Source organism: Ostrea edulis, chromosome 1 (genome assembly GCF_947568905.1).
Source record: "Ostrea edulis chromosome 1, xbOstEdul1.1, whole genome shotgun sequence".
Lineage (NCBI taxonomy): Eukaryota > Metazoa > Mollusca > Bivalvia > Ostreida > Ostreidae > Ostrea > Ostrea edulis.
Window position 1 is genome coordinate 83349446 of NC_079164.1, and position 12907 is coordinate 83362352.

The following is a 12907-nucleotide window of genomic DNA, read 5'->3' on the forward strand; positions in this document are numbered from 1 at the left end:
TGATTTCATTACAAAATTGTTTTATTACCGAGTTGATCTAATTCTGAAGATGTCCACCTTGTACAAGTATCTGATGATGCTTTAAATGAAGAGTTATTGATATTGTAGAAATTTAAGAGAAAAACAAACAGTTGAGGATGCTGAGTTTGATTTTTCTTATTATGACTCTGATTTATCATTGTCTAATGTTTCTGAATAATAAGAATAAATCAATTATCAAACTTAAATAATCCAGTCACCAGAAGGGCAGACAAATCTGTTACACCAGTATATGTAAGTTCGCATGGTTACTGGTCTCGTGGATTACTGAGTTAAAATACTAAGCTGCTTGACATCCGATATTTAACTGATATTTTGTATATAATAAGACATCACCAAGGTAACCGCTTTCCGGTATAATCGATCAGAAGGCATGCGTTGTCTGCTTCCATTTTTGAAATCACTTCTAGACAGCCTTTGACGCTTTGGGACGGAGTCACGGGAGCCATAGAGGTCCCCATGTCCGTCTGGACCCATCCTGGGTGTATGCAGCCCACGTGGATCCCCTTTTCCTTGAGCTCATTGTGTAGTAACTTACTCAGCATATTCAGGGCTGTCTAAACAAGTAAAAAATCTTGATAAAAAAGATGTGATGATCCATGATAGTTGCAGAACGGAGACAAGAGGCCCACGGGCCTTATCGGTCACATGAGTACTACTAGTTAAATGTATTACTACATGAAAGGTGAAGATAAAGAACAGTGATCAATCTCATAACTCCTATAATGTAACACTTATACGGTAAGCAATACAAAATAGATAGTTGGGCAAACACGGAACCTTGGACACACTAGAGGTGAGATTAGGTGCCTAGGAGGAGTAAGCATCCTTTGTCGACCGGTCACACCCGCCGAAATCCCTATATCCTGATCAGGTAAACAGGTAATCCGTGTGCCAAGAAAGGCCTAACAATCGGTATGAAACACGTCAGACAGCATTCAACCCAATGATATGTTGTATTGACGAACTAGATCATTATAACGACCTTACAATTTGTGAAATACTGACTTCAATCGAAACTGTTGAAACTCCTGTATCATCAACTTGTTTGTCAGTAGCTTGCCTCTTTTTAACAAGAATACCGCAAACGGTACAATATACACCCGTCGGACAGTGAAATTCAACCTGGAAGCATATTGTGCACTCTGAATTGATACAACACACATTCTGAATAGAAAAGCCTTAAAGTGGGTCATGGTGCACCAATCCATCTGACATGTGAACTCATTATGCATAAAATTTTCACTGAGATTGAGGTTGTGACAAAATGTTGGGCAATATCTATTTATGATGATAAAAAGTCCAGGAAACCATTTGATCTACTTTTAGCCCTAAAGTAGGTCATGGTGCACCAATTAAGTTGAAATGTGAACTGATTATGTATTTCTCTGAAAGGGAGGTTGTGACTAAATTTCGGAGCAATACCTGTGACCATACCCAAAAAAAATCTGGAAAACTGTTTGACCTACTTCTACCTCTAAAGTACTGTAGGTCGTAGTGCGCCAATCCAGCTGTAATGTTAACTGCACTTGTCTTCCATCGAGAGGAAGCCTTTGATTAAATATCAGGGCAATATCTGTGTCCGTAATGAAAAAAGCTCAGAAAACTGTCTGACTTATTTTTAGTCCAAAAGTAGGTCAAGGATGGACCAATCCTGCTAAAATGCAAACTGAACTTGTATTCCTCTGAGAGGAAGCCGTTGATTAAATATTAGGGCAATATCTGTATCCGTAATGAAAAAAGCCTGGAAAACCAATCCAGATGAAATGCAAACTCATTCTTACAATTCTTGAGAGAGATATTGTGACCAAATTTCAAAGTTGTACATGCATCCGTTACGAAAAAAAAGTCCGGAAAACATGGCCCGGGACGGACGACCAGCTAGCCAGCACGGACAGCGTCATAACATAATACGTCTCGTCTAATGACGGGCGTATGAAAACTGACCATACGCAGAACAAGCTCTTGTGTATCGAATCAGTGGAGAGATATAAACACCATATGCAGGTGATAATGGAAAATTGCTACATAAATATGGGAAGTTGACGATGGAGAAGCTGAAATCATCCCTTTTGTTATACAGTTGAGTTGTTAGTTTGCCGTTAATGTCTACTTTCAATAAAATATCTAAGGATGAAACAGAAGTGGATGATTCTGTGGTGTCTTTTATTTCGAGCTCATGGGGATATATCGAATCTACATATGAATGAAAGTTATTAATGTTGATAAACAAAATGTCGTCGATATATCTAAATGTCATAATGAAGGCCACAGCTAGAGATTTTTTTCTTCTCACGTAGAAGTTTTTGAATAAATTCTGCTTCATATGAATATAGAAACAGGTCAGCTAACAATGGAGCACAATTCGTGCCCATGGATTCCAACAAACTATTGGAAGACCTGATCACCAAAGACCACGAAGATACATGTGTAGTCCAAAGGACTATGATATCTAGAAAAAATTCGTTCTGAATATGAAAGGTAAATTCTAATATTCAGCAATAGTTTAAAACAAGATGTGATCTTAAAACTTAAATGCCATCAAAAGTTCATATACTGATGAAAGGCTTTACATAATATAATATATGTTTTAACATTAAACGATATGACTAATTTCGACCCCTCCTAAAGTCAAAACCCTGAGGTTGAAAAATTCATCATTTTTTTGTACATCCTTTTCCGCTTTTCTGAAAAGAATTGGGATGATAGTTATCAAGAAGAAGTTAAAAATGTTCAATTCTTCACACAAGTAGTCACTAAATATTTTGACCCCACCCTAATACCATAAATTCAAAAGGATGCTTCATACCAAATTTGAAAAGAATTGGAATGGTACATGTAGTTATCAAGAAGTAAAAAATGTCGGACACGGACGCAATTAACCTATAAATATATATATATGGTGGATCAGCTCATTGGACGTGTCCTCATTCGCTACTCAGTAAGTCAGTCAAAAACAATAACCATGCCATTTGCAGTGTAATTACGTTTGTTCATTAAGTACAAGTGGGTTTTGTTTCTTGTATATCTTTAGCCACCTTACATGTATATAAAACTTTTTGTTTGTCCAGAGGAAGGAACGGGTCCTTCCCAGAATTTGACAATCTAATTGTTCGTGTCGTTGGTCATTTTAGTGCTTTTGTGTATCGTCGACTGACCAGTTTCGGTGACCTTAGTGATAAACCGCGATTTTCTCATTAATCACTTGGATTAAATAAATAAACTACACACCTACCTTTCAAGTAATTAAATTCCTTTACTTTCATCCAAAACATGTCACTTTGTGGTCCTAAAACGTTGACGTCACCTATTTCGGTGACCATTGTTAATATAGGTAAGCCAAAAGTTTGTAACTGTTTTAAAAAACGTAATACAGGAGGAATGTGCAGCTAAACGTCAATGAATAAAATAACATACATGTAGTATAGAATTCTAGACTTTTGGTATAATTTATATTAATTTGAAAGTAATAAGTAAATGGGCTTATTTTTGGGGTACTCGTATTGATTTTTTGCATACTCTCCTCCTAGTAGTTCATTTTGGGGGGGGGGGGGGAAATGAAGACATACTCTATATATGTTTGCAAACACTACGGCGAAATTGATTACGCAATCTACACCCAGAAACGGCAACGCCAACACGTAAACAAAAGGTCACCGATTCTGGTCAGTCACCGAAATAGGGCAGTCGACGATACGTGTATATGATATATAACACCTATGGAAAGCAACATAATACTATATATTTTTGTGGTGTTTCTAATCAGTACGAATGAAGTTTTGAATATTGCCAGGCAAATTTGAATTAACAATGAGTCCAGGACTAAAACAAACTTACCTTTGACACTCGGTAGTCTACGGAATCCGACGACTCCGTTAATGTTATGGACGACATTATTGTGCTCATATTAACGACAGCTGATGTAGGCTGAGTTGGTGTAGAGGATTGCGCTGCTCGAAGGAGGAGTGGAAGGAACGCCTACAATTGATAACTCGTAAACACAAAAAGTTCACACCAAAGGCTGCCGATATATACATGTATATATATACACCCGTCGAAAGACCCTATTTGCAGTTTATCACGCTTGTTAAATGTACGAATTTATCGGATAATTTTGGTTTGGGGAATATTTAGCGGATTTTTTTCTATTAAAAAAAAGTAGTTTGAAAAAAAAAGCACTTCATTTTTTGGCATAATTTCACATAACAAGTGTAGCATTTATATAAATAGAAATTTGGCACTTGTACTTTTGACGGATTTTCCTCATCCGCCAAAAAGCCAACATTTCTGTCGCCCAAAAATTACCTAACATCCTTGTTGACATTCACGTATATTTTCCCCATTGAAACAATGATACTCAATATCATAAACGTTTGTATACCATAAAGTAAGGCGCGAATACCAGAATTTTTACTCCTTATAATTTGATTTTTTCCATAGCGCATTCGAGGTAATTGACTAATTATTATAAAGCAAAACAGAATTGTATAGGGCCTATGACAACAAAATGCACACTGAAGATACATATTGTGACGGACATATACATGTACATGATTCCAAAAATTGACACAAGATGCGACTTCTTTTCAACTCAACGGTAAGAAAAACCGTTGATAAAGTCAAAGTCCAGGGGATCCGAGGGTCGACCACCATCATCGCCTCGCCGCAACAAACCTACATGTAGTGTAGCAGGGCCCCTACTGGGCAGTCTGTACTATAAATCTACACCACCATCAATATCTCTTATATTATGTAAAATATCCTCGTTTCAAACCCTAACTCTAAATCGCCTATTTCTATACATGATAACACTGCTTACTTTTGTAGTAAATAGGGGACCGTTAACATTGGTATTAAACGTGTCCATCATCAGCGCGGGTGTCACAGCGTCCAGCGAGGCCTTGTGATTAATACCGGCATTGTTCAAAAGCAGGTTCAGTCCTTTATCTCCTAACTTGGACTCCACAATTTTCCTGGCTTCGTCCAGAGTATTAGGTTCATTTACATCTGAAAAATAGATATTCAAAACAATTCCACTGCATGACGTTAAAACTTACGGTAAAAATGAATTCTGAAGGGCCGGACGACAGAGTCATATTCTTTGTGGCCGCAATTAAGTTCGTATTATCTCTTTGTGTGAATGGCTACTTACCAAGTTTGATAATCGTTAGAGAAGGGTTGGACTTTGCAACTTCTTTTAATTCCTGGAACAGAAGAGATCAACTTTTTCAAAATATATCCATTTAACTTTTCAAACTATCTAAATTCTTTCCGAGCAGAAGATATTACAGCCTTTAAAAAAGTAAATTAACCATAAATACATACCAAAAAACAACGGATATTTACGGAGATTTTGTTTGGTTTCATTGTAACATGATTTTCAATATATATGATTAGTGTATGGAGTTTAATTAAGTTCCATATCCTAATAATACATGTAGGTTCGTTTTTCGTTCTACAAAACATATAAAAACCAAAACATATATACTGTCAGATATGTATATGCTTTCATCACTTAGCAGTACTGTTCACAACAACACATGTTCAGTGGTGGGTCTGGGTTATCATAAAAAGAAATAAAATCAACAAAACGTGTCATCAGGATGTGGAACATACTGTCAGACCTGCTTCGAATTACCCCATTTGGTTTTTTTGTTTTTGGTTTTTTTTGTTTTTTTTTTTTTTTTTAGAGAATTTACATTAACGTTGTACTTCGTACAACACATCCACATGTGTGACAACCCAAACATAATTATTATTTAATGATTAAAATTCATGAACTCATTATCTTAATCGAAGAAATGCCCTGTTGGAAACGCTGAATTTATGGAAATTTCCCATTGATGTGGTAGCGGTGTTAATGGTTATGATCCATTAGTCATAATTAGGCAATCTTATAAACTTCAAAGAGTATTATTTATTTCTGGCAACACTTCATAAAGTAGAGTATAAAAGTTATGACCGTATTTGCAACCCCGAACAGTCTGAGGTACATCGTTTTTCAAAATTGCAAGGGGGGGGGGGGGGTTCTGATAAAAGATTTGTGTCCGATCTTCAGAATCTAATCCGTGCGGAGGGGGTGGGTAGGAGACTTCATCAATAAAAACCACGTGAAGAATCCCCATTTTTTGATTTTTTAAATAAATCGCGGAAGGGGGGGGGGGGGGTACCAATCATTCTTCGCTACATGCGTTTGATTCATAACTTCCAAGCTTACCTCGAATTTTCCGGAAGCGTCACTTTTGGTTCGCGTGATACATTTTAAGAAGAGTTCCGTACAGGTTGAGATGGTTGACAGAAAAAAAAACTGTCAAAATTTAAAATTAAAGAGTATATTTGCAACATGTAAGGATATAAGACTGTGATCTAGCCATATTGGGATGTGCACATCACAGGAAAAGATACAGTAAGTTTTATTTCTTGCAGAACTTCGGCCTGTAGATAAGCGAGTTGAATCGCCGCCATTTTTAAGCTTCCGACCTTATTGATTATTTACATATGTATAAGGTTAGATGTGTATTCATATATCATGACCCAAGCACCTGTGGGAGATATGAATATTTATTCACCCAAGAAAAATATGATATCCCTTACTATCATGCAATAAATGTATAATGTCGTGTGAACGAGATATTATGTCGTGCGTACGACATGATATTTCCCAAAATAAAAAAAGTAAAAAAAAATATTTGCATCATATGGAGAAATTCTAACCATTTTATTCATGAGCTTGATATCAGGTGATCTTAAGGTTATGAATATTCATTAAGCGCGTAACTTTATCAGAAGTTATTTTACCGCGTACATCATGGTGTAAAAATTAATTTTTAAAAATTGGAAAGTTTTGACAACACAATATTTGAAACATGAGCTGAATTTAAAAACAAAATATACTCCCCGGCACGTACATATTTGTCCACGTAATATTACACAAAAAGGGTCCTGTTCGGTAAGTTAATGTATATAACATCCCCCCCCCCCAGTAAACAACATACAGATCATCGGGCGATCCCACCTTTTACCAAGCAATATTCCATCTCAAGTATTAATATTTATTTTAACTGCAGTTACGAATACATATTCACTAATAAATGTTTCCTTTATTTTGAAATTGGATCAAGTTTCAGTGAAGCATCATATTTACATGAATGTTGGTTTCCGAAATCATTTAAACATTTTGTAGGTATCCCTTAAGAGGGCCTCATGACATCAGTACAAGTGCCAAGGACAGAAAACATCATGACATTTCTATTCATCAAATGAATACATGGGAATGACTGCATTTTCTAAACTTGATTTTACCCGTAGATGTCTCTTTGCCGAAATACTAAAAATGCCGAAAACGGTGGTTTTGATTCAAAAACGAACTTTTTTGAAAAATAATTCAATAAATCTGTGAACAGATTCCGGAAAAACACATGTCAATTTGTCGCTTCCGATGCTGGAATTAGTGATCGTTATTTTGTATCCGTTGCTTTTTGAAGTGAAAAAGTGGACTTTTTGTGATTTTCAAAGATTCTTGAAATGCTTATAATGGATTAAATGGGGCTCTTCGATTCAAAACTTTAACTATAAATGGAACTCCGAATGTTGTATCAGTTACATTGAAAGTTGTTTCATTGAAAAGATACGAACATGAAGAATGGGGTATAATGCTGGAACCGTGTGTTTATGCAGAGGTTAGTTTACAATCGTGATTTTACATATTTTTCTATTAATTTCTTTACGTGATGACTGATAGTTCGAATTCCAAGATGGCGGCATGCAATTTAGCCAAATGGTAAGAATTTCTCCATATGATGTCCTAAATATACCACCGTACTTTGGGGTAGGTGCCGATGAAAGCAAAATTTTAGAGCCAAGTTTTGAGTGAAAATTCGTTTCATTACTTGTGTTTTTTATTAGGGGGTAGTATGGTATAGAACCCTGCCACTGTTATTACTGACAAAATTGCCGGTTCCTCTGGTTGTGGCGAGCTAAATGGGTGGTCTATATTAAAGTCTAAATTATATAACACCCGAAAACGTCGCGGTAATGTCATTTTCTGAAATTCTTTTTTTTTTTTTCATCGAGATGTACGATTTCGGAAATACACTGTAGGTTTTAAATATATTACCATACAAGAGTGTTATGTCCAGAAAGCATGTGTTTACATTAGGCCTACCCTTAATGATTGTAGATCTTGGTCAGTTACATACCTGCGCATTGTCTGGGTTTCTGCATGTTGCAAAGAGAAATTCAGGGGGAGTCGGCACCTGAAGAAACTGTTTGATAAACTCTAGTCCGAGTCCACGTCCGGCTCCCGTTATCAAAACTGACCTCGGTGGTAACATGCTGACGCAAGTGTATAGATGTAGATCGCCCTGTATCACCCCTGTAAACGCGAGACCGTTAACTCGGACGCGATCGGCAACACGGGTTGTTTTTCTCCGTATATCTTGAACAAATTTCGCTATGATGGAACAACTGATAATTGTTCTCAATATGTATTTATGTCTACATTTTATGCAGAATTAGTTCATTTTCTGTTTCATTTGAATTTCCCGTTGATATTTCCACCGAAACGTGGCATGCGACTGATATCAAAGTGAAATTTTGTACTTTACTATATGAATATTTCAAATGCATAATTTGATTCTCATTGTCATATTGAAGCAATCGCTTTATTGCTAGGGTGTGTATCATACCCCACAACTTTCAAATAACGATTTGATTTGTACATCTCTCGGCAAAGATGTATTTAAGCGATCGTACAACCCACGATAATGATAGACACGCGATCATCAACGACTAGAACAAATTCTTGTCAGAAAAATAGAATGTTTGTTAATATATGTTAATGTATGTTGTTACACAGTCGTAGGTAAACACATGATTTCCATGTGATAACTAGATTTTTGTTAATGATTCTTATAATTTTGTTCAAGGTCGACATCCTGCTGTGACGTAGATCTACAGTACATTTTTTCCCAGTCATTAATGTATTGTGTATTGGCAACTAGATCGTTGTTATAACCATAGAATTTGCGAAATGCTGACTTTAAACGAGACTGTTGAAACCTAGCTGCAATAATGTAGCCCTATCCAATTTTTTTTTTATTCTGACGTTTTCGGGATAGGGCTACAATTCCATAGGATCTCCGTAATGGTGCAAAATAATTTTATGAATAACCGATAATAAACTCTGTGTATTAGTCCCAAATGTTGTTTACACCAAAAGGAGTACCAACTTTGTGCTCGGGCATGTCTAATAAAGGTGTTTTTCATTAAATATAATGTTCAGCATGCAAAATTCTTCGTCTGCTCCGCCATGCTTGTTATCGCGAGATCTCGTAGGTGGATCTAATGAAAAATCTAAAGATTGACAATCAGTGCGAAAATGTAGTTACTCGAGCCGCTTCGACAAAGAAAGGAAAATCATATTGTTGCAGAAAGAATTTACACTCTGCTGTTCGGTTTTTAACTTGATATTAAATTCAAACCTTTTCAATACCGACGAAATAGCTTTCGCCTCCATACTTGTCCATTGATGTAAATACTACCTTATATGGCATATGCAAATGACTTGACAATCGGAAGTTTATACTTCAGTACATCAAACATGGCGCACAAATATGAATCGAGAAATTGGAATTTATCGAAATTGTTGAAAACGGTAGAATAGAGCCTCACAAATCTTAAGTTGAAGGTTGTAAATTTATATATTGACTAAGAAACATAGAATATCATTTTATTTACGTAAAGAAAGTCAGGAAATGTTTAGAATGAGCGCAAATGTTGCGGGAGTGAATCACTCCCGCATTTGCACCATTACGGAGATCCTAAGGAGTTGAAGCCCTCTCCCTAAAAAAAAAAAAAAAAAAAAAAAATCAGAGAGGGCTACATTATTGCAGCTAGTTGAAACCATGTAACATCAATTTGATTGTCAGTAGCTTGCATCGATTTAAAAACTGACCATACACAGAACAAGCTATAGCGTGTCGAATCAGGTGAGAGATTTAAACACCATATGCAGGTGATGATGGAATATTGCTACATAAATAAGGAATGTTGACAATGGAGAAGCTGAAATCATCCCGTTTGTCATAAAGTTGAGTTGTTAGGTTGCCCTTCTACTTTCAATAAAATATCGAAGTACATGTATGAAGCAGAAGTGGACGACCCTGGTGTCTTTTATTTCTATAGTTCATTGGGATATATCGAATCGACATATGAATGAAAGTTATTATTGTTAATATAGATAAAAGGTCGTCGATATATCCAAATGTCGAATTAAGGCCAAAGCAGGGTTGTCTCTTTCTTAGTTAAATTTATCAACTTCTTTGTCAAGAAAGTTACCGGTATTGGGAGCTCGCGACGTGGATGCTGCTGACTAGGCGGGGTGCATTTTTCAGTATGTAGGGGAGTGTCATCAATGTTCTCAAACCTTAAACGTTTCGGCCCTGTTACAGCACGTTTGGTCGCCTTGGCACGTTCGGTCGCCGGGCGACGATATGTTCGGCACGTTTGGTTGCTGACGACCATTCGTGCCGCACGTTTCGTCGCCAGCGACCAAACATACCGCACGTAGTGTCGCCCGGCGACCGAATGGGCCATGAGGGTGGACACGAATGGTCGTCAATTTTAGGCCATACCCGAACACGAATGGTCGCCACCCAAGCCCCCTATCCCAAACCCCAACTTTGCTTTTGTTTTGCAAAAAGGGTGTGTGTTCATGTGTGTGTGTGTGTTCGTTCGTGCGTGTCTGTGTGTATTTGAGTGACGGCGTGAGTGTGTGCGCGCGTGTATGTGTGCATGCATGTACGTATACATGCATGTGTGCATATATCTGCGTGCGGATGTGTGTGCATTCATGTGTAATAAAGTTTGTTTTGCAATACATACGCACATCCGTGCACACATTTGTGACACAAGTATGATATGAAAAACTTGGGCATTTCTGGATTTTTTTAAAAAAAATTTCAACAAACATTCTGTAAATAGTTCATGGTATATCTTCATAATATACATGTAATATAGAATTACATAATTGTTTAGTTATTTGAGAGAGAGAGAGAGAGAGAGAGAGAGAGAGAGAGAGAGAGAGAGAGAGAGATATGAAAAATTTGGTTCCATCTGTTCCAAAGGGCATCAAATATTTCAGTATCACCATTTTCATAAGAAATAAATTTTTGTGTCTCATAGAGTAACTTTGAAAATTATATATGCATTGCAAAACGCACACTCAAATTTTTCTCGGTACACCTTCCTGTATAAATATAATACTTTAACCAAAGGATGAGAATATTTTGTATACCCTTGTTTTTCTCAAGGATACCTACAAAAAGACTTAATTGTAAAGACTAGTTGACAATTTGTTATGGATGGAATTTGATATGAATTTGCAAACACAGGAGTCGCAACATTTTAGCAACACAATACTCTTACATACCATCTTTATGGCACGCCGTTTTTACATATATTCCTCTTCAAAGATATCTCATAAATCTTATAAGACATCTTATAAAAGATATAAAATATCCTAATATGTTTTATACGAGATATCTTATATAGTATACACTATATCACATAAACTTTATAAAATGTCTTATTAACGTTTTTGATTTAATATATCTCATTAACGCATATAAGATATTTTATAACTTTCATAAGGTATCTTATAAAAGAAATTTTATAATATATTTCATAAATTTTATAAGATATCATGTAAAACATATAAGATATATTATATGTTTTATAAGATATTTCTTAAACTTTATAAGATATCTCATAAATGAATTTTTACAAGATATCTTTTAAACCATATAAAGTATCTTATTATATAGCTAATAAATAGTCTAATATAAAATCTGCGTAAAATCTAGAGAATGTTGGCGTTCAATATCCTGAGAATTTATTGAACGCTAACTTTGCATTGCGTAAATTGTATGTGCCCGAAACATTCCGAGTATGAGCGTTCAATATTGACGTTACCGTAACGACGTAAACAAGCCAAAATGGCAGACGGCGTTCCTCCGAATCTGACAGGGCCGGTATTTGATATTTACTTAAGCAAATTTTACTGTTGTGTAATACTTGCACTTGAGTGACACCTGTGACCTAGATTGTCAATATGAAACATATTTGATATCCTGTATGTTTTATAAGATATCTCATAAAGTTGATGAGATATCTTATAAAAAATTATTTATGAGCTATCTTCTTATGAAATATGAGATATCTTATATGTTTTATAAGATATCTTACAAAAATAAGATAATGTATCTTCTATCTTTTATAAGATATATCATAAACTTTATAAGATATTTTGTTTAATATATAGGATATCTTATAAAGTTTTTGATATATCTGATATAGTTTAAAAATATTTTATATATTTTATGAGATATATTATCAACTGTAAATTATATAAAATTTATTAGATATCGTATTTAAAATAGAAAATATCTCATAGATTACATTAGATACCTTTATAAAGGAATAAATAAAAATATGGCGTTACATACATCCTGATAAGTAAGAGCGCACAAACACGCATACAAATATACATGAGCACACAGAGTGAAATACAAAGCAAGTAAGAAAATGAAATCTTTGAATTCAGCATAAACAACACTGCGTGCACAGTTTTGATTTTAGTGAACATAATATTCATGAACAGCACCTTACCCCTTATCATGTTAACTTATTGTTAAAAAAAAAAAATCCATCAGCACTATCATGATTAACAAAATTTTAAAAAAATTAAGCCAACTACTGTACTAGCGATATAAGCATGAAAGTAAAATGTACGAAATAGCTACAAGTACAAGATTGGTACTTTTACAAAGCATGCATCAAATTGAACAGGTAGAGTAAGAAAATCTAT

At 35.4% G+C, this 12907-nt stretch overlaps 2 protein-coding genes across 2 annotated transcripts in view; one reads left to right on the forward strand and one right to left on the reverse strand.

Moving 5' to 3' along the window:
- Positions 1–3: 3 nt before the first annotated feature.
- On the reverse strand, positions 4–8431 carry LOC125678384 (C-factor-like). Its single transcript, XM_048916816.2, has 5 exons — positions 8238–8431; positions 5192–5243; positions 4859–5046; positions 3877–4017; positions 4–596 (listed from the first exon to the last, which is right to left on the reverse strand). The coding sequence occupies exons 1-5, from the start codon at positions 8370–8372 to the stop codon at positions 372–374; spliced, it is 741 nt and encodes a 246-aa protein (XP_048772773.1). The 5' UTR covers positions 8373–8431; the 3' UTR covers positions 4–371.
- Positions 7279–12907, forward strand: part of LOC125678402 (uncharacterized) — a 49448-nt gene continuing 43819 nt past the window's right edge. Inside the window, exon 1 of the mRNA XM_056163458.1 lies at positions 7279–7718. The gene's annotated coding sequence lies outside the window, so the exon portion shown is untranslated. The remainder of the gene's footprint in view (positions 7719–12907) is intronic.